The sequence below is a fragment of the Polypterus senegalus genome, chromosome 1 (assembly GCF_016835505.1).
Source record: "Polypterus senegalus isolate Bchr_013 chromosome 1, ASM1683550v1, whole genome shotgun sequence".
Lineage (NCBI taxonomy): Eukaryota > Metazoa > Chordata > Cladistia > Polypteriformes > Polypteridae > Polypterus > Polypterus senegalus.
Window position 1 is genome coordinate 162,787,416 of NC_053154.1, and position 27,789 is coordinate 162,815,204.

Genomic DNA, 27,789 nt, shown 5'->3' on the forward strand with positions numbered 1-27,789 from the left:
TATGTGAGGGTGGTGTTCCATTCAGTACAAGTGTTTATAGTTGTTACACAGGCAGTCTGTTAATGCAAACAAAGTCACTTTGTCCCTCAATATCTTAAACAAGTACCCTGTAGTGACATTATTCATTTATTTTATTATCTCGCATAATGCAGTTCAGTTGGGGTGGCAGCAGAATGGGCTGCAGAGTAGAAACCAACCCTGTTAGGACAGCTAGCTCATCACTAGACTCATGCATGCATTTGCAGCAGCAAGCAACAATTTAAGAAAGTAACCAACCCTGGGAGGGGCATCACCACACTGCAGGGTACAAACACCCAAATAATAGCAGTTATACTTTTGACCAATAACATCACCCCACCACTGAAATGATTTATGCGGACTAACATGAATAATAGCACTACAAGATGCTTCACTGAAACAACGACAGACAAGATGACTTCACAAGCAGTTCACAGCAACAGACTGTATGTGTAGCAACTATTAACACTCATTAGTTGCAATAGAAGTGACAACAAAGAGAAGCACCCTAACAAATTTGTATATATGACATAATTAAGTAGCTCTAATGCACATGTTGCTGGTTTTAAATCTATCTTTATCTTGTACATATTAAATACTTTCATTTATGAGGAACAAGGTGGGGGCTATCTAAACACCATGTGTTCCACTGACTCCAGTTTCCATTTTGCTTTACTACCACCAGAGCCACCACTACCTTTGCTGATGGCAAGCAATGGCAAGGAGGTACACAGTTCAGTCTGGTGATAAGTGGGCTTAACTACTTTTTTATGTATTTCTTTTCTATATATACAGTGGTGTGAAAAACTATTTGCCCCCTTCCTGATTTCTTATTCTTTTGCATGTTTGTCACACAAAATGTTTCTGATCATCAAACACATTTAACCATTAGTCAAATATAACACAAGTAAACACAAAATGCAGTTTTTAAATGATGGTTGTTATTATATAGGGAGAAAAAAAATCCAAACCTACATGGCCCTGTGTGAAAAAGTAATTGCCCCCTTGTTAAAAATAACCCAACTGTGGTGTATCACACCTGAGTTCAATTTCCGTAGCCACCCCCAGGCCTGATTACTGCCACACCTGTTTCAATCAAGAAATCACTTAAATAGGTGCTGCCTGACACAGAGAAGTAGACCAAAAGCACCTCAAACGCTAGACATCATGCCAAGATCCAAAGAAATTCAGGAACAAATGAGAACAGAAGTAATTGAGATCTATCAGTCTGGTAAAGGTTATAAAGCCATTTCTAAAGCTTTGGGACTCCAGCGAACCACAGTGACAGCCATTATCCACAAATGGCAAAAACATGGAACAGTGGTGAAACTTCCCAGGAGTGGCCGGCCGACCAAAATTACCCCAAGAGCGCAGAGACGACTCATCCGAGAGGTCACAAAGACCCCAGGACAACGTCTAAAGAACTGCAGGCCTCACTTGCCTCAATTAAGGTCAGTGTTCACGACTCCACCATAAGAAAGAGACTGTGCAAAAACGGCCTGCATGGCAGATTTCCAAGACGCAAACCACTGTTAAGCAAAAGAACATTAGGGCTCGTCTCAATTTTGCTAAGAAACATCTCAATGATTGCCAAGACTTTTGGGAAAATACCCTGTGGACTGATGAGACAAAAGTTGAACTTTTTGGAAGGCAAATGTCCAGTTACATCTGGTATAAAAGGAACACAGCATTTCAGAAAAAGAACATCATACCAACAGTAAAATATGGTGGTGGTAGTGTGATGGTCTGGGGTTGTTTTGCTGCTTCAGGACCTGGAAGGCTTGCTGTGATAGATGGAACCATGAATTCTACTGTCTACCAAAAAATCCTGAAGGAGAATGTCCGGCCATCTGTTCGTCAACTCAAGCTGAAGCGATCTTGGGTGCTGCAACAGGACAATGACCCAAAACACACCAGCAAATCCACCTCTGAATGGCTGAAGAAAAACAAAATGAAGACTTTGGAGTGGCCTAGTCAAAGTCCTGACCTGAATCCAATTGAGATGCTATGGCATGACCTTAAAAAGGCGGTTCATGCTAGAAAACCCTCAAATAAAGCTGAATTACAACAATTCTGCAAAGTTGAGTGGGCCACAATTCCTCCAGAGCGCTGTAAAAGACTCATTGCAAGTTATCGCAAACGCTTGATTGCAGTTATTGCTGCTAAGGTTGGCCCAACCAGTTATTAGGTTCAGGGGGAAATTACTTTTTCACACAGGGCCATGTAGGTTTGGATTTTTTTTCTCCCTAAATAATAAAAACCATCATTTAAAAACTGCATTTTGTGTTTACTTGTGTTATATTTGACTAATGGTTAAATGAGTTTGATGATCAGAAACATTTTGTGTGACAAACATGCAAAAGAATAAGAAATCAGGAAGGGGGCAAATAGTTTTTCACACCACTGTACATTTTTATATTTCAAACTTTGGCTAATTTCAAGGCACTTCTCCAAAAATTAAAATAAAATAAAGACATAATAAGATCAAGAGAGACTGTCATTATTCATCACCCAATTCTCTTACGACTGGTTTATTCACAAATTCACAAATCAAATTCAGGGTGTGGGGGTCACAGCTAATTCTGATAATACCAGGAAGCAAAGAAGGAAACTGACCTGTACAAGGCACCAATCAATCTTAAGGCCCATTTAAAATGGGCCCAAGCTGGAATCATTATTTTATCTAAAGTCCCAATCATGCAATTTTCAGGTGTAGCCTTTATTTACATAATCTTAGTGAGTCAGGGCAATGATGTGCTCCCATGACAGTCAGTTGTGTCTTTTGACATCCTCTGTTTGCAACTTGCCCAAAAAAAGCAATCATGTTTGATTTGAGTGCGTTGTAGGAGAGGGCTTGTGTGTATGAGCGAGAACTGGCAACCAATGAGTGCACACCTGGAAATACAATGCATACAATTCAGTTGTGATGAAAGAATGAAACCAAGTGTTTTGAACTGAACAAAATGCACATAGGCTTGTCTGCCTGATGGCTTGTGTTTGTCGTACCAGAACAGTATGGAAAAAGGGAAATGAAAGGGCAAATATTGCAAATGAATTTGCCACTGTCAAGCAGCACAATGTGTCCTTGGCTTAACCTACACATTTTTGGGTATGTGGAGAAAAGCCCAGAGGAAAACCCAGCAGATGAAGGGAGAACATGAAAACTCTATCATGAAAATGTGTCATATTTGAACCAGGATGGCGAAACCTTGAAACAGCAGCACTAACATCTGTGTACTATGACCCTCTGTCATAGAAGAGGATGCCACAACATTTTGTATATCTTACAGAGCCTTTATCACATAAAAAGTAAATTTCACAAAGTATTCAGACCCCTTCACTTCCTGCACATTTTATCTTGTTTTATATTTAATTTTAAATGGATACATTTGCCATTTTTGTCATTAATCTATACTCAATAACGATCATAACAAAGTGAAGATGTGTCTACTCTATAGAAAGGTGTGCAACTTTATTAATCAAAACCTGAAATCTATCATTTATATAAGAATTAAAACACTTAATTTAGTACTTTGTGGAAACCCCTTTGACAGAAATTAGTTTTAAATCTTCTTGCCTTGTAAACCTGGGTTTAGGCAGATTATTCCATTCATCCTGGCAGATTTTCTCAAGCTCTATTAGATTGGACGGTAATCGTTTGAAAACTACCATCCTCAGGTGTCTCCACAGATACCATATATGGGGCTTAAGTCTTAGCTTTGGCTGGGTCACTAAAAGACAATCAGAGACCTGACCCAAAGCCACACCAGCATTGCCTTGGCTATATTGTTTGAGTCCATGTGATGCTGAAAGAAAACCGTGTCCTAGTCAGATGCCAAATGCTCTCCGGAGCAGGTATTCTATAAGGACCGCTCTGTATTTAGCTGCATTCCTCCTTCCCTTAATTCTGACCAGTCTTTCTGTCCCTGCTACCGAGAAGCAACTCCACGGCATGATGCTACCACCACCATGGTATATTACAGGAATGATATCAGGCTGGTGCCAGATACAGTGCTTGAAGTTCTACCCAAACAGTTCAATTTTTATTTCATCAGACCAAAAAATTGTTTCCTCATGTTCTCAGAGTCCTTTAAATGCCACTGGGCATACTCTTAGTGTGCTGTCATATGCCATGCATTCAAGAGTGTCTTTCATTTAGCCATTCTACCATGAGATTGCTGAGATTGTTGTCCTTCTGATAGGTTCTGCAATCTCAGCATAGAACGCCGAAGCTTTGTTAAAGTGACAGTTGGGTTCTTGTTCACCTCCAGACTAAGGCCATTGTTGCCTGGTTATTCAGTTTTGCCAGACAGCCAACACTAGGGGGAGTTCTAGTAGTTCCAGACTTCTTCCATTGCATAATTATTGAGGCCACTGTGCTCCTGGGATCACTCAAAACTTTAGAAATTGTCTAATTCTCTTTCTCTGATCTATGCCTCACTACAATTCTATTGCAGATGTCTACAGAGAGTTCCCAGGACTGCTTGGCTTGGCTTTTGTCCTGACATATAGTGTGAATTGTGAGACCTTGTATAACAAGCGTGTGCATTTCCAAACTATGTCCAATCAATTCGAATTGCCACAGGTGGACTCCAATATAGTTCAGACACATCTCCAAGATAATTAAAACAAAACAAAATTAATTAAAATGAACTAATTAATTAAGATGAATTAAAACAAGAAGTACCTGACCACAATCTGGTGTGTCACTGCAAATGGGTCAATATTTTTATATAAATGAAATATTTCAGTTTTTGGTATTTACTAAATTTGCAAACCTTTCTGAAAATATGTTTTCACTTTGTTATTACAGGTTATTTAGTGTAGACTGATGGGCAAAATAGCAAATTTATCCCTTAAAAATGAAATCTAAAATACAATAAAGGGTGCAGAAAGTGAAGGTGTCTGAATACTTTCTGAATCCAATGTATGGCCATTCTGAAAATTCCTGCAAATCATACTGTGCTTCAGCTTAAGAAATTTGGTGGGTTGACATTCTTAGGATTCTTGGCATGGCAGTATTTGCACAAGTGTATGGTTTTAACTGCCAAAATTCTTGAACATAAAATGAATGAATTTTTATAGCCACCTCTTCACTTTACGACTGTGTTTTCTAAATACTTTTGTATTACATATTAATGGCCATCTGTTCCATGTATAACTGCAGAAATATTGTTTTAATTGTTTATTTTAAAACTGTATGTATACATACATAATTTTAGACTGCTTATCCAAAACTCACAACTACTGGAGCTATCTTCTGTATACTGTAGATTTTTACATATTTAAAAATAATTGACTTATTGTGCTATGGTTTATATTCTGCAATTTTGTCAATCCAGACAGTGTTCTAAGCATTCTATATTCTACCTAAGAATGTATTCTTAAGATTATTAATTTTGCACTTTGCAAAGCACTCACATTTTTGTATGTATACTCTCGATATGTATTTTTGAATGCATTATCCTGACATAACTTAAGTTCTTGTGAGGTTTATTAAGGCCAGAGGCAAAATTACACCCTATCAGCCAGCATCCTATAAGGGAAACCTAAGTCAAAGGAAGCCACGTTAATGGAAACACAGTGGGGGAGAAAGGAAAATATGTTGTCCATCTCTAATGGCAGCACAGTACAGCTGTTAATCTTATTTAGACTCCTGCAGGATTACAGAACTACCTGTGAATACTACAGGGGACTCTGAGAGGATTACCCATAGAGTTTTAGGGCCAATCCTAGGCCTAGATGTGATATTCAGAAATGCTTTGAAGGTGCTGTCTAAAAAGACTTTCTGGCTTTCAGCCATCTCCAGTGGTATGTGGAAGAGCAGTTAGTTGTTGGCAAGTGCTCATCTGGTTTATAGATGAGCAACGAGTGTGGTTCTTGTAGGGGAATGTCCGTGAAGCAGCGGAAGAAGCAGGCATCAGTATGTGTTACACAGTATGCGTACAGTATGTGTTACACAATTTTGAGCAAAAAAACTGCAGATACGTCGTGTTGCTGCAAACTTTATGCTGCATATTTTGATAGATAAGCAAAAGCCTAACCTTGTCATAGTCAGTCAGGAATTGTTAGATCGTTCAAATGCTGATGAAAACTTTCAGAAATAAGTCATAAAAGGTGATGAAATGTGGATGTAAAGCACCAGCAAAATCTCTTTTGTTTCCGAAGTCGAAAATTACCCTGAAAAGTTGCCAAATTCAAGACCTATGTGACATTCCACAAAAACTAGTTTCAGGATGCATTTCAGAATTGGAAAAAACATTTGGAGCAATGTAAAAATAGAGGAGGTGAATTCTTTGAAGGAGGAAAAGTCTAAGACTAAGTTTTAAGCATATTAAACATTTATTTTTTATTTATTTTTTAAGTTTGATTTCTTTTTGAGGCAGACCCCACATTTTCAAGAGTAATTACTGGGCAAGAAGCTAGGAGCAAAAAAGTACATCTACATTCATTTACAAAGACAAGATATTCTCTGGGAGTTATTCCTTAGATTACCCATCAGCCTGATATTTTTCATATAATCTAAGATGGAGAAGGTGGACCTTCCAAGTCTAGGTACTGACAACTTGGTCCATCACATTTTGAAAATCGACAGAAACCCAACCAGAATCTAAGAAAACCAAAGGTTAGTGAGGCTCCTTTAGAAGGTGCTTTGAAGAACTTTTGGTTAGATTTGAGAGCTGTGATACACTTTTTCAAAGGATAAAACAATAGCATTAAAAAAGTAACAAATTATTAAACTTCTCAGTCATTAATACTGGGCTCCACCCAGAATCGGCCAAACACATACTACTAAACAAGATTTAGCTGGAATTTTGTGTTGTTAAAGCACTGCATTTTTCTGGAAGGGCAGAATATACTGCTTTTTTAGTCTCATTGACAGTTCTCTCTGTTGATCACTCCCCACAGGTACCATAATTACTTCTACCTTAAGATTTATTTTCAGGCAGCATGATTTCTTTATAGCCTTCTAGACTAACATATTTATTGGAAAGATTTACATGAAGTTCTTGTTTTGGGTTTCTCAAAGAACTTAATTTTTTTCAGTAGACGTTTGTTAGCTGTCTAAGAATTTATGCAGTACTTGGGTTGAACAGCAATGTTTTATCTACTTTTTTGACATTTCCATTATAGACAGCATCACACTGGGTGTCCTGTGCCCTGTCTGAGGACATTTTTTACTGATTCAGTAAGCTTTGACATTTGTTCTTGAACATTAGCTCATTGATGGACAAAGTCACTTATTCTTGATTCTTGAAATAGCTACAAACAGGTAATGCTAACTGACCCTGATTGACAGTGTACAAGGCATAAGGCCAAAAAATATGTAAATGACAACTGTACATAATTTAATTTCTCTTAAAATCTTTGCTTAGTTGGTATGTAAAAGGAGAAACTGAATTTTTATTTCCTCAGATGTACATACGTTCTACACATATAAGGATGTCTGTTACTAATCTCTTGCAGCAGTCAACAAAATCAGGTTTTGTTAAATTAACCTAATAGTAAGTTTTAAAAATCTGTTCCCACATTTTGTTTTTGTTCACTAAATATCTATGAATGTGTGTGGTTTGGTAACTGTGAATTGCATGACATGTGAACCACAACTCAATTTTCTATCACATGATTTAAAAGCTCAGTTTTGACAAAGATGGTTAGGTCTGTAAATTTTAACAAAGACAAATGCTTGTTTAAATGCAAACTCCACCACTGGCTTTTCTGTGACAACTGGGGACAATAACATCTTTCAAACCTTACATTTGGGTTCTACAGTTGGCTCAGACAGATCCAACTAAAATAAGTTTTCAAGCTCACAATTATTAATAATACTGCAGTAACAGATATATTAGAGGCAAAAGTGTATTGATGAAGAAATCTAATGCCATAATTATCGCATTTTATCTTCAAATAGTGATTTCTTTCCCCCTTGACAGCACTGTACTTAAACAGTACATTTTTTGAAACCGCTTACTACAATAATTATATTATATTTAGTCATAACAGTTGTAATTTAATACATTAATTTTATAAGCTGGATTGGTGAAGGTAGTGTTGTAGTTATAATTGAAGATTTTAAATAATATTAAGGGCAAAATGTATTATTAGATACAGAACTTTCAGTTTTATTTAGCATTGCATATGACGACACACAAAGGATCAAAACATAATAGCCCAAAAATACTTAAATATGTCAAATAATGAAGGCAAATGAAAAAGGGAATATTGTTCAATTAAAAATAATTGTAATGTAATTTGCCTTTTTCCCTACCAATGGTCTTCTTTTGGTATTTAAAGATGGAAGTTGAATTACCTGATGAAAGTGCCTGTAGAAAATTTTTAATCAATTACATTATGTGAACATTGAAATAATATGCTAATATTTGTTAGACTTTGACATGAGCAGTTTGCAAAATTCAATGTATCTTGTGAAGAGAAGACAGTATGAGTTATGCATAATAGCAAACATACTTTGTATTTAATTTGTTGACTTACCTTTATTGACTGGCATTAGAATTGTCTGTACTCCTCCAACAGCTGTACTGACTCCTAGCTGCTTCAACTGGTTGGCAGGGATTGTCAATACAGCCTGCTGTGCACTAGATAAAGTAGAATGAATCTTCAACATGCCTAATAACAGGAGAAAAATAAATATAGGATTTATAGAATCACAAAGGATAATATAAATTCACTCATAATATTTAACTGATTGCTATAGGCATTGCAAAAAGATTGAAGTTTAGAGAATTATTTTTTTAAGTTCTGCCTTTTAAAAGAGTTAGCAACAGTACAGTCCAAAACAGAATATGCCAAAGCACAAAACTGTGAAATACAGCATAATGAGTTGCATAATGAGTTCTTGAATCAGTTTTCTGTTCTCGAGTATATAAAGCTGATCCCTTGCCTCACAGGCTACATAAGTGTAAGTGTGTTGTAGTAGACAGTTACAGGAACTCGGAAGACACAAGGAGAGATAAAGAACTCAGAGTATTGTGGACTTGGAGTATCATGAACTCGAAGCTGAATTTAATATCAGGTTTGCACAGCTGTTAGTACTGCTGCCTAACAGCTCAGGTCACATTTTTGGCCACAATTTTGGTAGTTGTTTCCTTAGCTCTCAATTAAATGTGCATTACACCATTATATTCCACTCAAAACTAGTTCAGTTTATCTTTTCACATTCACTTCATTGCATTGCCAAAATTCCAGAACATTTCAGTGTTTTTGTCAAACTCGAGGCATAGTTAATTCAGCAAGGTTAACTCATCATTATTACTAACCAATCCAAATTCCCTTCACCTCCTAGTTAACCACAACTGACTTGGCAACAAACACCAGCTCCATCAGGGGACAGAGTGACATTATGCTTAACTGGCTGTGTAAACTGGGAATTTTTGTTAGACAATGTACCTCAGTAACAGTGCTCTCAGTTAATCAGGTGTATCCAAAGTACTATGTAACTTTGTGCTTTTTGTATACAATATTTGTAATTTTTTAACCAAAGACTAATATAATTGACAGGCAATGTGGTGTAGTGGTTAAGGCTTTGAACCTACGACTTCAAACCCAGAGGCTGTGGATTCAAATTCTGCTGATAATCTGTTTCCATGACCACTTCACTTTACCTTCCTGTGCTCCAACTGGAAAAACAAAAGAAATGTAAACCAGCTGTATCTCAAATGTTGCAAGTTGCTTTGGATAAAGAAGGTGACACAGCATAATGATGAGAAAAGGTAAGGTAGAACATACTGCCAATATGCATCTAAGAGTGGTGGAATTCAAAAGCAAAAAAAAAAAAAAATTAATAAGTACCGAACCACTAAGTTCTAATGCAAAGAATTTCAGACACATATTAAATGTAAACAAAGTCAGGTGTTGGTGCCCCCTTTCAAAATCCATAGATGCTAATGTATTTTACAATGTAGAGTATATTACAACAGAGTAACTGGGGGCATTTCTAGTATTTGCAGATATCAAGGTCTTAGCCCATTCTGTGATTGTTGAAGAAACACACACAACCATGCACCTGGGCCAATTTAGCCATGCCAAATCACCTAACGTGCATGTCCATGGACTGTGGGTGGAGATTCGAGCACCCACAGATAAACCACACAGACACAGAGAGACAACAAAATCTTTTCACAGGGAACACCTAGGATGTAAACCCCATTTTCCTTATTGCAACAATTCTGCACAAACCATGCCCTTTATTTATAGAATTAAAAAAGGCAAAAACACTTAAAAAATTTAAAACAATTAAATACATTTATTTTGGTTTACAAAAGTTTGGAATTTTCTGTTCAGACCCTACAACATACATGGGGATATCAAATATACTTTGTTCTGTAATTAACAGATGTGGGTGCAATGAGTCTGTCAGTGGAATTAACAGCATACTACAAATTTACCTGGCAGTTCTTTAAGTTCTTTAAACATTATAAACTGATGAAGACGTCAATAGAAAACATTTGTACTGGTCATTGCTATATAATTTCAAAGAATGCATTTCCCCTCAAGCAGAACAACAATATATATATATTTTTTAATTCATCCGTCTACTTCTGTATTAGTCTTCTGAACCTGGTAATTCACTACAGGGATGTGAGGAACAATTCTCTCTCAATGACATTAAGTTCAACTTGGATTAGATTCCAGACCCCAGAAAATTTGCTTTTTGTAGTTTACTTTAGAAAGCCATTTTTCAAGTGAAAGAAATACAAGTGCCATTGTTTTTAACAGTATATTTTGTTTAAATCTTCAAATAATATCATAAAGGCTTGAACTGAATCAAACATATTCAGTCCTCATTTCCCTAACTTCACTAACTTAATGTGAACACCTATGTTTACTTCCTGATAAAAAAAACATACCTATCATTTAATTTTTCTTAATTAACTGGATGAATAATATAGAGGCAAGCAGGACAGATACAGAATCTATTATAGCATTCATATGTTAGGGTTAACAAGTTTGTTGCCTATGGATTACGAGCAGGACTGTGGAGCCAGAGACAATTTTGGGTACCTGGAGTTGGGGTCAGAGTCGGCAAAAATGTACTGATGCCGACTCCTAATAAATTTAAATTGTTATGAAAAAAAAATACTGCAAGTTCAAATATTCCATTTCACAAACAATATTCATAACTAAGTACTTCTCTGATGTAAGAATAAAGTCCAGTGCATAGTTGTGTTACTACTAGTGTGAAGTTCAGATGAGCTATTATACAACCTGACCTTCACATATTGTAATCTGGATTATGGTACATTACAAAAAGTGTTTTCATTTTATTTCAGATATAATGTGTTTAACAAGTTCATTTCAGTTTAAACAAGTGTAATAATGTAGGTGTGTGATGTGGCCTGATGTGTGTTCAGGGATTCTTGTCTTTTGTTTAAACTGGCCAATACGGTAGAGAGTCAGCTTCCTAGCCAGCAGTTCTGTGGTTAAATGACGTGTATGTTGCCTTCCTTTAATCAACATGGAAAATACATTAGCATATTAAATACAGAGGAGTCAGAGTCAGAAGTACTGGAAACTAAGGAGTCAGAGTTGGAGTCGAAGGATTTATCTACCGACTCCACAGCCCTGCATACAAGACCACTCTTGATTCTGAGATAATATACCCAACTTTTATCACTTTGTCAGTCTGGTAGAAACTATACCTCTTGCACTTCATTATGCTGAAGAATGTCTTATGATGATGTAAGAACCATATTCCTTATAGCTGTGAGCAAATACATCAGACCTTTCTGACTTTATGTGCAAGTTTTGACTGAAATGTTCATTTAGTCTTCAACATAAAATTTTAAATTACATTTTTATTTTATTAATTTACATTAAAGTTATATATTATACCACAGAAGATCATTTTGTTGATAATAATACAATGAAGGTATAAAAAACAATGAAACAGAAAGAAATAATAAAAGTAGCACACTACAAGGAAAAGTAATCATTCTGATGACTGAAGATTTATAATCAATGTTAAATGTGTTATTTGACTAATAAAATAGTACAAAGCACTGGGGAAGGTATGGTTTATTTGAATGAAGTTAAAGGGTTAAGCCAAACAATAGTGAACTAATAGTGAACTAACATAAAAAAAACAAAAATATGCCTACCTGATAAAGTGGGAGCTGTTTTTCCACTCAAGCTGCTGCTACCCGATGTTAACGATGCTGCATTCCCCACTGCTGAGCTGTTAGTCTTTGTCACACTGACAACTGAAGGACTGGCTGTTCTAGCAACACTAGAAATTGATGGGCTGACTGCTTTAGCAACATTGACAACAGTATGGCTAACTGCTTTAGCAACACAAGCCACTGAAGGGCTAACAGTCTTGGAAATGGCAACCACTGAAGGGATGGTATTTTTGGCAACACTGACCAATGAAGGACTAACATTCTTGTTGACACTTGTTTGGTTTTGTGACACTACAACTGCCTGCTGGACAGTTGCCTTGCCTGTTTGGGAAGGAGCAGTCAATGCATTTGTGCTTGATCCTTCTGAAATCTGTGTAAGGAAAAAAAAGCACATCTTTGATTCTATTAATGACAGAGAGCCACATGTTTACATCTGTGACGTGCCTCTGAAAACTATGGATTAGCATTTATAGCAAATACACAAAACTCATCTTTATCTAACATACATGCATTGACATGGCTAAATGTACAGATGCATCTAATATATTTTTGTACTTATTTCAAAAATAAAATCCTTAGAGACTATGACCCTTTGAAAGGGTAATCTTATCAAAACTTGGCATCATTGAAATTATTAACCTTAGAACTAGACCACAAAAGTATCTTAATCTGAAATAGTATTTTGTGGGGCAATATAAAGCAAGAATAAGACTGATAGTCCTTCTTTGGAGAGCCTGTCTAGACTTAGCATTACTTCCTCTGTAGATTCCACTGCTTAAAGTATTTCTGAGCAAATAAAATTAGGTGGACCATTTAAACTCTTACCTAAGATTAACTAAGCAAAAGGCAACATTCACTGAATCACAATCTATTTTTAAGAGATTATCACCAAAATACAAACCACCTCTTAACAGCACAAAAAAATAAACTGATAAAGTATGTCTGCTTCAGATCCATACTCTCAACGCCATCTTTTATTTCAGATTTTAAAATTAACTTGCATGATTAGCACTTCATACTTTTCTGAAATGAAATTTAAGAGATTACAGAATAACAGATAGAATACAATTTTTCTTTTGGTGACATATTGTATACATATAAACATACCTGTGCATTACTAACTGTAGTACTAGTAGTAGAAACAGCAGATCCAACTGAGCTAGAGGCTGCAATCAAACCACCGGCAACCCTCAAGGTATTTGCTGGTTTTAAAAGCTGTGTGGCAACTGTCATGGTCTTCCCTGAATTGTCAGATAGCTTCACTGCAGATGTTTGTCCACTTGAAACAACCTTAGAAATGTAATAATTATTTAAATAAGAAAGTCAATTTACTTTGAACACTATGTTAGTAGGATTTATAATAATTCCAATTCATTCTTGTTTAACTTTAAGTGTACATGATTTTACTTTGACCCGTAACTTTGTATTTAAACTTTGCCATATACACTATGTTCTTTTAACAATATATTTTACAAAAAGTATTTTGGACAATTCAAAAGAATAACTGGTGTGTGAATAGTGAAAAAATTGTAAATTTACACTTTGTGTTTAAATAGTAAAGTTAGAAAAGTCAAAGTTAAAATTGCTATTTTTACTGATCACAGAAATAATCTGAATCTATACATATAATTCACTAAGGGCACGCAAAACAGTGAGTGCACGCAAGACCGAGAGCCAAGCCCGCCAACTCACAGAGCCCTGCCCGCCAACTCTAAGACCATGAGATACGCTCAACAGAGCCCCTCCCACCAACTCTAACTAAGGGCAAGCAAGACAAAGAGCCATGCCCGCCAACTCTAAGACCATGGGATACGCATGACAGAGCCCCGCCCGCCATCTTTAATCCTACTTCCGCTTCCACCGTCGCTCTCGATCAAACAGCAATAATTAGCAAACAAACAAAGATAACTAGCAGTAACAGTGCAAAATTCACAATTGGTATTCCAGTTTCAAAAGATAAGTTTTGAGGGTGGTTTTAGAATGTGTTATTGAATCGAGCTGATGCATATGAGAGAGAAGAGAATTCCCGAGTTGAGGAGCACTATGAGAGACACTCGAGCTTCCATAGCACAGAGTTTGATGTGTGGTACAGAAAGTACAGCTGCAGATGAGAATCAGAGTGAGCGAGACACGTGTCAGTCTGTAGGAGATCAGTGAGGATGTGGAGAGCTTTAAATGTTAAGAGTGGTATTTAGTATTGTATTCTGTAGTTAATAGGGAGCCAGTGAAGTTGAGAGAGAATAGGTGTAGTATGTTCAGTGGATTTAGAACAGCAGGTTATTATCCAGGCAGCAGAATTTTGAATAAATTGTAAGCGGTAGTTACTTTTTTGTGGGATGACAGATAGAATACCATTACAGTAATCTATACATGAGGTGACTCGGGCATTAACCAATACTTTAGTACTGTGTTGTGTAAGAACAGGACAAAGTCAAGAAATGTTTCAGAGATGGAAGAAATCAGTCTGAGAAATGTTACTTATACATTATAATTATTATTTAATAATTGCCATTATTAGTGTATAAATGGATATAAATAATTGCATGTAAATGATTCACTAAAATCTGTTGTATGTAAAGATACTGTTTAAAATGTTATTGTTTTTTCATCAGAAAAACCGGTTTCCACGTCTACCTGTATTAGTTTAAATGGCACTTTTACCACTAGCAATAGGGCGGATGCGCTGACTTATCGTGTCGACTGAGCAACACAGTGAATGAGGCGTCTATCTATATATGTCTATGTTTTCCGTAGCCTGCTACAGGAAGGTACTCTCTCGACCATTGGCATTGGTTTCGCTCCTTGCTATTTTTGTTATACTGTGATAGTGGTTTCCTAAGCCTTTGTTATACTTTATTCCTTTCTCACCATTTTCCATTCCTTTTCTTACACCGCTGTATGCTACGGCGGGCTTCGGCTAGTATGAGATAAAAGGTTAACAAAAATGTAAAATTACAAAATGTATATTTTATTTCTTGGTATTTATGAACTTAAACAATAAACTGCAACTTTATTAGACATAGCTGTATGACCAATGAAAGTGATTGCTCAATGAGAGTACCATATGCTTAATCAATTCTATTTTAAGGCAGCAGAAAAGTTTCTAGAAGACCGTGAGAGTTTCTGCCTACAATTCAGAGACAAAATGGGCAAGAAAGAATATTAACATGGACTTAAACATGGCATGACAGTGGGAAACAGATATGCAGGCCAGAGTATCAAAAACAGCAACAGTGCAGAGATGTCATTCACTCCAGTGTTAGTGATGCATTAAGTATGGGCTAACATTTATTTGTTTTGGATGTATACTAGTTGGTTTACTAAACGATAAACACTACCTAATATTCATCACTCATTCATTGTCTGCCATCTTGTACATCTGTATATAATGTTTGTTTATTTTTTCAATACCAATCCCTTCCCTTTTTTGATGCTATTTCTGCATTCTGTAGTACTGATTCATTTTTATGTGCATTTCTAATTTTTCTCTATATATTAACTGATTGTTGATTGCAGTGTTGTTTATGAACATAGCATTATTTGCAATTTTTGTTTATTCTATTAAATGCTGCTTTGATTTATATCTACTGCTTATATCCATCTTTACTAAAAGTTGTTATTATAAGTAGGCTTATATTTGCTGTGATGTTTTGTTTTGATAGAGCCAGTTCAAACAGACAGACATTCAATAAATAATTCTGAGGTGACCACACAGCAACCTTCCATAGAGGCAAAGCTAAAAAGTATGTTGACCAATGTAAACTGCTACTTTACCTTCTTTCATTGATTGGTGTTTTTTCAGAATGTCATAATTGTCTTTATGAAAGTAGTTTAAGCCTTGTTTTTAAAATTTGTCACGCTCCTTTCCACAATTTAGACTACTGTGTCATCAATTACACGTTTCCTTTGAAGTTCTTCCAAACAGAACCATTTGCATTAAAGGCCAGTTCTTTGCTATGTGCTCGAGAACATGTTCTTCCTATGCAGATGACAACTTTCATACTCATTAGGCTACCTAGCTATATACTGTAGTGCACAGTCATTTCATAAAAAAAGACAAGTCAAAAGCAATGTTCAGTCTAAGCTTAGTGTGGGGAAAAATGTTTTCCATTACCCTGCGAGCACTATTACTACACAATGTATTTTTTCATAAATAATCATCTAAATTATTATGCATTACAGAATATACTTGAAAATTTACTTAAGTGAAAAGTTTATTTTATTCAGTTACAAATAATTTATTAATTCATTATTCTATGAAACTGAACAAACTATATGATGCTCATGATCAGAAGTTAAAAAAAAACAATGCTGGCAACTTAACCTTGTACCTTTTTATTGCATATTGTACACAACTAAATTATTAACAATAATTATTCAAACTTTATGTCAAATTTCTAAAATCCAAATCACATTTTTTTAAATTAACAGCCAAAAGGATTAAAAGCATTTAGTTCCCTTTAAAAAAAAAAAGCTAATGACAGAAAACAAGGATAAGAAATGCTTAAGCTTACCAATGTCTGATGAGAATGCTCTGTGTAAAATAATCTACATCATAATCCAACAAATTTATCAGTTCACATTATCAAAATGCTTTACATGTCAATGTGTATTTAATTGTTTAAATTTAAAAAAAGCATATTTTCCTATTATGCCTCATTTAAAAGCCAATTACACTTGACATATTATAAATATTCTGATTGTTACAAACTGTGTCATATTAATGATGAACCGTGTGATGGAAGATGGGGATAGGTTGGCATCCCTAGCTGTTTTCTTACCCAGCCGGAAGGCCCTCCGAATAATGTACTAAAAGGGTTGAATTGCCATCCCAGGCAGGATGGGTGATGTTCCCTTTCCTAGCCAGGTGGGTGTCATAATGGAATGTCATAGAGAGACTGCCTGCTGAGGCAATTTGTTAACCTAATACACTGGATGGCAGCATCTCTCTTGTGGGTCTCACATTTATATGCCTGAAGGGCACCATGAGAGCTGTAGTCAAAATGGGCTGCCATACCGGGGTACTTGGGTGCTGCTTACTGATGACAATTCTATCGCACCAGAAGTTCTCCCTAGTACAGGTTAAAAAGGGGATGCTCAGTCTCACCCAGGGGAGTTGCAGTTGGGAGAGAAGGAGGATGAGAACACATTCCTGGGTAGGAATGGAGGAGAAATGAACAGAAAGAAAAAAATAAGGTATTTCCTTTTGAAGATGGGACAGTTGCGAGTGTGGCTGTGTCTGGGGTCTGCAGATCTAAAATGCTCCCTAGCAGTCTGAACCTATACTAACTCATTTAATCCACCATCTCTTGTTGGTCATCAAGCTCTGCTTTACTATGTTTTACAAGCCAAAGTTATTTCAAAGTGAATAACCAACAAAAAATGTAGGAATAATGTTTGTAATGGATGGGTCACTTTAATGTACATTTTAAAAAGATTATTTTATTATCCAGAACTCTGCAGTCCTCACATATGTTCTTCCATTCCTCAAATATTTGTGATTACAGTAATCCCTCCTCGATCTCGGGGGTTGCGTTCCAGACCCCCCCCGCGATAGGTGAAAATCCGCTAAGTAGAAACCATATGTTTGTTTGGTTATTTTTATATATTTTAAGCCCTTATAAACTCTCCCACACTGTTAACATTATTAGAGCCCTCTAGACATGAAATAACACCCTTTAGTCAAAAGTTTAAACTGTGCTTCATGACAAGACAGAGATGGCAGTTCTTTCTCACAATTAAAAGAATGCAAACATATCTTCTCTTCAAAGGAGCGCCGTCAGGAGCTGAGAATGTCAGAGAGAGCGCTCGCTAAGAAAAGCAAACAATCAAAAAATCAATACGTGCTTTTAAGTATGCAGAAGCATCGCGATAAAGTGGCATTTTGTAGAGGATCGTCCGTATCTTCTAGGCAAACAGCCTCTGTGCAAACAGCCCCCTTGATAACACTCCCTCTGTCAGGCAGAGAGAGTGAGAGAGATAGAGAGAAGCAAACATTCAAGCACCGTGCGGGAAGCATATCTTATATCATTGAGGAGTTTTAGTTAATATGTAATACATGCTCTGATTGGGTAGCTTCTAAGCCATCTGCCAATAGCGTCCCTTGTATGAAATTAACTGGGCAAACAAACTGATTAAGCATGTAACATAAATTAAAAGACCCATTGTCTGCAGAAAGGTTCTGTGTTGTGGAGATTGTCAGAATGGACAGCAGGTGCTCATCAGTGAGGGGACTCCTGTGTGCTGTTTTGTTAGTCTTCATCACTGAGAAGAGCTTCTCAGACAGATATGTGCTACAAACATGCACAAGGTTCGAGCCGCATGTAGACGGAGCTGGAGCATTTCTGCGGGAATGGAGTGAATAAACTGTGCGGCCCCTGCAGTATCGTACTTTGCCTTCAGTGTGCCATTACACTGCAGCTCAATCACCTCCGTGTGAATCTGCACAGGTGCAGTTTCCACATCGACGGCAAATGGGTTGCAAAACAACTCAAAATTCTTTTTTTGTTCTTCAAAGTCACCAAAGCGCCGTGCGAACTCAGTGCGCTCAGTTTATCAGCAAAGTGCGATTTGGGAACACCGTTGTGCTGACTTGGTTCAACATTACTTGGCAACAGGGAAAGTGGGGCAAGTTGCACTGGTGCATTTGTGTCTCCCATAAAAGCAGCTTCACTTGAAATCACTTTGTGATATTGCACGGGTAAAAACGTCTGCTGAAGTGTCAGATTCATCTTTAACTCTGTATCTTCTGCATTGCATTCAGGTCTTTCAGGTTATCCTGATGTTTTGTCTCATAGTGCCGTCTTAGATTAAATTCTGTAATTACAGCCACATTAGCTCCACAAATGAGACACACGGGTTTACCAGCAATGACAGTAAATATACTCAGCCTCCCATCGGTTTTTAAAGGCTATTTTCAGAATCAACTTTTCTCTTTGGCATCGTGTGGGCTAGCTTCGCAATAACTTGCAGCATCATAAGCTAGACTTTATTAACGCGGTAAGTGTTCGGCAAGGCAGCTGAAGCGCTGCATTATGGGATCTGTAGTTCATTGTGTTACCAGCACTTCATATCCCCGGGCCATTAATAACAATAATATATAAAATGATCTCGCAGGCCGGATATAATTACACGCCGGGCCGGATGTGGCTCGAGAGCCTTGATTTTGACACATATGGACTAAATAGAACTTGAAAAGATATATTTTTTCGAATGTGATAACGCAATTCAGATCGAGTTGACGCGCACTACATCGAGCTCGCGTGCTATTGTGGTTTTGCCTGCGTGCCTCAATAACTCACCCTCCCCTCGCTCTTACTTTTTTACCGTTCATCTAATGAATACACTGAGTATGGCTTTACCAAAACAATTATTGATGGTGAATTGATTATTAATAAAAGACCCCCGTGACCCTATTCGGATTCAGCGGGTTAGAAAATGGATGGATGGATGGATAAAGCTTCAATTGGTGATCTGTTTTTCTGTGTTAACCTCATATTTTTTCATACTTCTTCTCAAACCAAGGGTGTGCGAGGGTAAAATGAATCGGGAAGCGCTGATCAATGTAATCGGTGTACCATGAAATCATGCATTGACAGAAGTTCCCCTTTCCTTGTATTGCAAAGTGTGATTACAGTAATCCCTCCTCGATCACGGGGGTTGCGTTCCAGAACCCCCGCGATAGACGAAAATCCCGCAAGTAGAAACCATATGTTTGTGTAGTTATTTTTATATATTTTAAGCCCTTATAAACTCTCCCACACTGTTAACATTATTAGAGCCCTCTAGACATGAAATAACACCCTTTAGTCAAAAGTTTAAACTGTCCTCCATGACAAGACAGAGATGACAGTTCTTTCTCACAATTAAAAGAATGCAAATAGATCTCTTCAGGAGCAGAGAATTTCAGAGAGAGAGAGAGAGAGAGCTCGCAAAGAAAAGCAAACAATCAAAAAATCAATACTTGTGCTTTTAAGTTTGCCGAAGCGCCGCAATAAAGCGGCATTTTTTAGAGGAGCATCAGTATCTTCTAAGCAAACAGCCTCTGTGCAAACAGCCCCTCTGCTCACACCCCCTCCCGTCAGGCGCTATGAACGTCAGAGAGAGAGAGAGAGCGAGATTAAAACAAACAATCAAAAAATCAATAAGTGTGCTTTTAAGTATACGGAAGCACCGCAATAAAGTGGCCTTTCTTAGAGGAACGTCCATATCCACTAGGCAAACAGCCTCTGTGCAAACAGCACCTCTGCTCACACCCCCTCCGTCAGGCGCAGAGAATGTCAGAGAGGGTGAGAGAGAGGCAGAGACAAGCAAACAATCAAGCACCACGCGGGAAGCATATCTTATAGCATTGAGGAGTTTTAGTTAATATGTAATACATGCTCTGATTGGGTAGCTTCTAAGCCATCCGCCAATAGCGTCCCTTGTATGAAATTAACTGGGCAAACAAACTGAGTAGGCATGTACCATAAATTAAAAGACCAACTGTCTGCAGAAATCTGCGAACCAGCGAAAAATCCGTGATATATATTTAGATATGCTTACATTTAAAATCCGCGATAGAGTGAAGCCGCGAAAGTCGAAGCGCGATATAGCGAGGGATTACTGTATATTTTTTTTTAGCCCACTACCTCTAAAAGCAGTTAAGGCACAATCCATACATCACACTACTGCTAATAGTATTCAACATTACAGACACTTGAAAAGATGGATAAATGATCTTATACCACATTCTGGTCCTCTAATATGAATAAAGCAAAAATCTGCCATTCTGATATATGTTCCTCCATTCCTCACATAATTGTAATTATATTTTTTTAACCCACTGCCTCTAAAAGTAGTTTTTGGCTTACAAGAGAGGGGCAATGACTAATATATGTCATTTTGACAAGTAAAAGGAAGTTGCATTTTCAGTAAGACTTTCGTTCTCAACCTACTTCTGATCTCTTAATTAAAGTTCTTTCTCCAACCAAAAGACAACCGAAGATTATAGTTTTTTTTTTATCTGTGCATTTTATGCTTTTAGTGATTAAGAAGTCAGTTATGCTGAACAGCAGGAGTACATAATAGAAAGGCCACTTGTTGTTTATTAAAATGTATCTATAGTTGTCCTGTAAATCAAGACATAATTACCTGGGCAAGAATAGCAGCCTTCTGACCAGCTGTTACTCTCACGGTCTGTGGCTGACCAGTAGATGAGGATGCAGTTGGCCCTGTAGTACCAGCTGAAATCTGTTTAGCAGGACCCTGAGAAGACTGTTGTCCAACTAAAAATGTACCCTGAAAACAAAATGAAAAAAAGCTATAGTGTTATATAACATTCTGAAATCATGTGTATCAGAACAACTCCAGCATAACATCTGTAAAACAGTTTAACCCAAAGTAAAAAGGCAGTAATCAACTATTAAAGAATCTAAAATCAGGGAACAGTTCATAACAATAAATTGAATAGTAAATGCAGTTAATGAAATCGATGCAAGCATAAAATGATGATAGAAACATTTAACAGATTGATCCATAAAGATACTAGGTTTAATTGGTCGGCATATAAAACAAATGTACTTTAAGTATATAAACAATGATGAAAGATTAAAATGTTAAAATGTACTAATTACATTTTAATACTTATAATTTTTTATGTGCAATTTAAATTTGATTAGCTAAACACAAACTACTACAATACAAAAACATACACTGTCACACAGTTGTCTAGTTGTCAGAAGATGATGTGCAAATTTCACATAATAATAACTCAGAGGACAAAGACATCTATACTGAATATGTCCAAGATCTGCTTAATTTTTCAAGTAAGGGAGAGTTTTGGTCCACTAGCAAGATGAATTACTTAAATGTATGCAACAAGTAAGGTAACAATCTTTTCAGACATACTGATTCAGCCATAAGGAATGCATGAGGGATCCTGCAGTAATTCAAAGTCCAGTTGCAGGAATCCAGCCTTTGTGAGATTTTCAGTAGTGTGACTCCACTAGTATGTAAAACTACCAGTTGGAGCAGGGAAAGTTCAACCTAGTGTGTGGAGCATTTGGGTGGTCACCAGATTTTCTGATTTTGATTTGATATACTTTATTAATCCCCAAGGGGAAATTGTCATTTCTGCATGACCTTTGGAGGTCAGATAATGTCCATTTTCAAAATCCAGTCAATGCTAAGGGAAAAAACATTCTCCAAATTTACAATTTAAAGTTGTACAAAGTGTAGGTTTTCTAAAGTTTTAAACTGTTATTGCATTGTAGCTTATGAAAATAATTAGTCTTGTTCACCTTTACATTCAAAAGAGAAAATCCAATGAATAAAATGTACCCACACTGAACAAAACAAAAATAAAATAAAAATACATGCAGTTTAAAATTATTAGTTGTAATAATAAACTCGTACTCATAATAAATATCAGATATGTTGCTACAGTTAATCTTTAGTAATGTTTTTAACAAAATATGTTAATATCAAATATAATTTTAACACATAGGATCTTTTGTAAGGGTACGTGATTCAATATAGTACTCAAGTAATCTACTGATTATTTTTTGAAAATGGCTCTCAGTTAAAGCAATGCAAATGCTCTGAAACCTCACCTTTCACAATGCAAACTGTACACTGAAGCTGTTATGCTTAATACACTGCACAGGTGTTAAATCCGTAGCTGAACATTTCTGCGAAACCAAGACTAAATGAGTCAAACTGATGCAAATGCTTACAAATACAATAATAATATGTTTGAGCTTTGGCTTCGTACACACATATATTTAAATCGTTACATTAGCTTCATGATTAGTTTCTTTAGATTGGTGATTCCATATAATATTACCTGTTAAGCCATTTCTAAAAAGTATGCATTTTTTACTGTTACAATGAGTGCAAGTATTCATAGACAAGATTAATATTACATTTTTTAAAGTATATAAACTTAATATAGTCATAAACAGCATGTGAACAATTTTCCAAAATAACCAAAGTAAATGAGTGAAACCTAAATAAGGTGGAACACTGTTACTAACCTTTAATTTAATCAATCACTACCTCTCATGTACAGTTTCATAATACATTCATATTCAAAATTAATTTCGTTAATATTATGCTTCCTTTAATATATTTTTTGCCTGTTTTTGTACAATGCCAAGCAGTTTCTAACAATCACAATAAAGAGACTAAATGAAGTAATCATTTCGCTAACAAATAATAGATAAGTGCCAGCTGTTGGCAATTTTAGCACACAAACCTGACACAGCAGGCTTTGTAACTGGGTCTATACTTGGAGTCCTTCATGTGCACATCACTAAGACATGTTAGGGAAAAACTAATTTGATGATACTGATGTTAGAGGAAACATGTTCAAACAAATAGACACTAAAACTAAATGCATAATTTTCACTGTTGCTGCTCTAACATCACTGTACTTCTCTACGAATACAAATCTAACACTTTTTGTGGGCTTGACGTGACTTCAGCTGAATATCATTGTAAATAACAATTTACAACTCTAAATTGGCACAAGTGAGAGATGATTTGTGTTTATTCTTTGTCAGCTAAATCAAGTTTCTTGGACAATCAAGAATCCACCTCTTCTATACGATACTGGTGCAACATGCATCTTCTGAAACAACATAACTTTAGCAACAGCTATACGAAAAAAAATAAAGTCTTAAATCAGATATCCATCTTAATTATTTACTTTTTTGATAAATGTAGCAGCATATTTACAAGTTGGCCAGTGTTACTAAACACTGATTTTCTGAGACGCATAATATTTTGCCCAGTAGTACAGACACAACAAACTGTTTCACAAAGCAAGAAATATAAAAAAAAACAAACATAGAAAAACAATAGCTTAAATTAATTTTTAGAAAGGAAGTCTTTATTACAAATAAATAATATGTAAAGTTCCTACTTATACAGAAATCAACTGACATGGCAATATTAATCAGAAATTAGGTTAAAAAAATGGTACATCTGTGGTAGTGGCATTACACTTATTTGCTTAACATTCTTTAGAGGTTATGCTTTTTTTCATTCTTATTATCTGTACATTTCTCTTAAAAGGTTGAAAAAATGTAAACTTGAGTTCATATACATTGAGCAGAATGTAGTGAGGGGTTAAAGTTTTCAAATTACTTTAGATTATCTATTCTGACAATTTCCACCATTACTATATGAAAGACACAAATACACCTTACTTACAGTGATAAAAAAATTACATTCTGGAAAACAAAATTTCTCTTTACATAAAAATACTTAAAATGATTTTTCTATTGTAATATATTAAATACCTGTGGAGTTTGCTTCAGGATGTAAGATGTGTATGACAGGTTTTGTGTTGTACCTCCACTGGTACTTTGGGAGCTTCCGCTTTGACTGTTTGCACTTTGGGCTTGCTGACCTGCAAATACAATTTACAGAATTACATTTTCGAACTTTACAAAACACTCTTGGTATGGAGTAGTTATAAATTAATCCATATTTTTTAAATTTTCAGTTGCTCTCAATAATAAGCAAAATAATACATCAATATAAAAAACGCACACTAAACACACAGTGTATCTGTTTAAAAGTTTTTGTGAAAAAATGTTTATGGCATAGTAAGTACATGTAGCACCTTTGATTAAGATTTTCATGAGCTTTTTTCATAGGTCTACATGAGATTACTAGACAGGTTGGTCTGATTACTTATAATTTGGCCTTGCCTAGTTTCCTCCAAGTTCATCGTTTCTTTTGTTTTTCTTTATTTAAACCTGTTCTAGTCAGAAATGCTCCTTCTCTGGCAATGCAAAAATATCTTTAGAAAAGGAGGTTCAATTCATTTGTTTATCAGTGGGACAGAGTGCATTACATCATTAACTCTTTCAAGGCTGATGTTAACTTTTGTAGAAAGGAGGAGTTGACGATGGTAATTAACTGCAAACTGTGACAAAACCAACCATTATGTTTTGGTTGGACTCTCATTGGTAGAAGGATTCATTGGTTTCACCAAGATTTCCTGTGCTCATGTGAGTAGTAAGACACAAACAAGAGCAAAAATGGCACAAGATCAAAACGAATGCGTAAAGCAAACTACTCTGTGGAAGAAGTTTTGACTGTTATCTCTGAACAGGACTATGACTTGCCAGACTCCGAATTTGATACAAGTGATCGAAAACGAATGTGAGGTTCCAGCTTCAGCTGACTGGTCCCCAGCTAATCATGTCGCTGACACGCCTACGGCAATGTTTGCCAGGAGGACTGCCACTTAACAATGATAAGAAGTAGAAACCAGATTACAATGCACTGTGACTGCTGCTGCTGCCACCCCAGCCACGCAAAGACAGCCTGGCAGCAAGCCTGCCACCCATTCTTGGCAAACTGGCAGCCGCTAAATGCAGCAACAGACGTTTTATGTTGATTTCTGTGTGAAACTATTACTTTATAGAAACTATGTTTTTTAGAAAAAATATTCAGCCCCCAAAGAATTAAATGGAAGGGATGGGGGCCACAGCAGACATTCTAAATACCAGCTTGTGATTTTACACGCTGAAGAATATATTATTGACATTTAGACTGGTGTTATTCTTACTAGGTTATGGACGTGTTTGGAAATCATATCCTAGGAGTAAGGATCAGTCAAAGAAACAAATAGAATGTATAAACATCAAAAAAATACTTTATTATTTTATGTTTTAATATTTACAGCAGACTAGAGCCCTCTCCATAGCTATATCCAGCTTTGCATCCAGTGCTGTCACCATTAGGCTAAAAAGGGATGAAAAACTGGATGGATTATTTAAAATACATGTCATCTCACTCAGATGATATCACTGTTGTATACTTTATGGAACCCTCAGTGTGAGTGAGAAGTAACACCATTCCAGTCACTCTGAAAACTATAAGTAACTAAACTAGAAGTTTCCAACAAAATGTCGAAGATAAATAAATGCTAGCTCATCTTAAGAATAAAATGTTCAAAGTAGATGTTATTCAATGCCTTAAAATGCTGATGGCTGTGAAAAGCAACTGTAATAATGCAGCTGTGGTGCTTTTGTGAATTTCTTTTTTTTTTTTTTTTTTGAATGGCCCTTCAGATTTTACATATCTTTAGGGATTTAATATGACAATCTTAAAAAGCATGCAAGTAAGGTTAGTTTCTGGAATTATATATGATCATTAATTTTTAAAAATTTATCTCATGTTAAAAAATGCCTACCCAAAACCTCTTTTATCCTGTAAGTATTCTGCTTTCTATAATAAACATAAGTAAGGTTATAAGTTTATGGTTTAACTTATACCCTGTTTGTCCGCACTTCTCACAATCCTAAAACAAACATTTTTTTCTGCTGATTTTAAGATAATTTAAAAGTTGGGCTGTTATTAAATATTACCATGCATTTTTTCCATTTCCTTTGTTTACTAGTATTATTAACAGTGAACTATTTGTCATAATATTAGTACTACATAGATCTAATTAGATGCTAGTATTACCTGAGGGATTGGCTGCTCTTAGAATGGCACCCTGTGGTATAAGCAGCAGTTTTCCTTTTCCTGAAGGGTTCTTGCTATTGGTAGTCAGGTACAGTTTTGTTCCTGGGGGTAAACTGGCCAGGTTTGAAAGATTATTGGCAGGTAGCTGCAGTGTAGCCATTACTTGGAAAAGAAAAATAATAAAAATGAGCAATGAAGAAATCAGTATAGAAAAAAAAAACTATCAAGTTTCATAAGGAGCTATCAAGTTTAAGATCAAATGGAAGTAATAATGTAATACAATATAAAAAAAGTAAAAATACATCTCCACTATATAATATACATATATATGAGCTGTAAGTATAAAGGAGTGACATACAACATAACTGGTGTTCGATGAGCTGAAAGCAACTGAACAAAAGCAATATATAAAATGTAGAAGAGCTCTCACTTGATACTCCTATACACTAATCAATTTACACAAGCTAATTACTTTTGTCACCAGAATATAATCTTTACTTATCACAAAATGCAAAAATAACAAGTGTAGCGATGGATACACTAGAAGAAGTGGACATACAAATTGTTAACAGACGAGCTATGTAAGATGAAAGTTGGATATAGTGTGAGAAATGATTTGTCTAAGTATATAAAAGAGAAAAAATACAGTTTACAATGAAAAAAATGCAACTGCATTGGTAATTTAAAATTAAATCCTCCTTTATCGACTGAAGTGGTTAGCTAGTCAAGGGAGGGGTTACAAATGATTCTACTTCTTCTTTTTGGCTCCCCTCTTCCCTGAATATAACAATATAATAGCAGCCAAATATGAACATTTTGAACAAAAAAGTAAGTACATTTGCTATGCTACTGGCAAAATAAAAAGTTACACATGCAGAGTCAAATCTCTCTTTGCTTACTACATGAGTAAACCAGTGCAAACTCCAGACAGATTCTATGCATTCTTTTAATACATTTCTTTGTGCCTGTCAAACATTTTCTCAATAAAGCAAACCTGAAGAATCTATCCATGAATTTTATAAATCTACTTACTCCAACAGAGGGCTGGGAGACATTGAAGCAATTTATGCTTGAAAGTTAATGTGCCTGGCTGACTTTTTGAACCAGTATATTTCACAGACTGTGAGCTTATTAAAGGCACAAATATTTTTTGTAAATGAATAAT

General features: G+C 35.9%; 1 protein-coding gene across 4 annotated transcripts in view; it reads right to left on the reverse strand.

The window, feature by feature from the left end:
* Positions 1–27,789, reverse strand: part of yeats2 (YEATS domain containing 2) — a 143,747-nt gene that overhangs the window by 39,852 nt on the left and 76,106 nt on the right. For all 4 annotated transcript variants that reach the window (XM_039761706.1, XM_039761687.1, XM_039761696.1 and 1 more), the window contains 6 exons: positions 26,625–26,786; positions 24,443–24,552; positions 21,291–21,437; positions 13,266–13,448; positions 12,138–12,528; positions 8,512–8,646 (listed from right to left, as the gene is read on the reverse strand). In XM_039761706.1, coding sequence (XP_039617640.1) covers positions 8,512–8,646; positions 12,138–12,528; positions 13,266–13,448; positions 21,291–21,437; positions 24,443–24,552; positions 26,625–26,786 — 1,128 coding nt within the window. The remainder of the gene's footprint in view (positions 1–8,511; positions 8,647–12,137; positions 12,529–13,265; positions 13,449–21,290; positions 21,438–24,442; positions 24,553–26,624; positions 26,787–27,789) is intronic.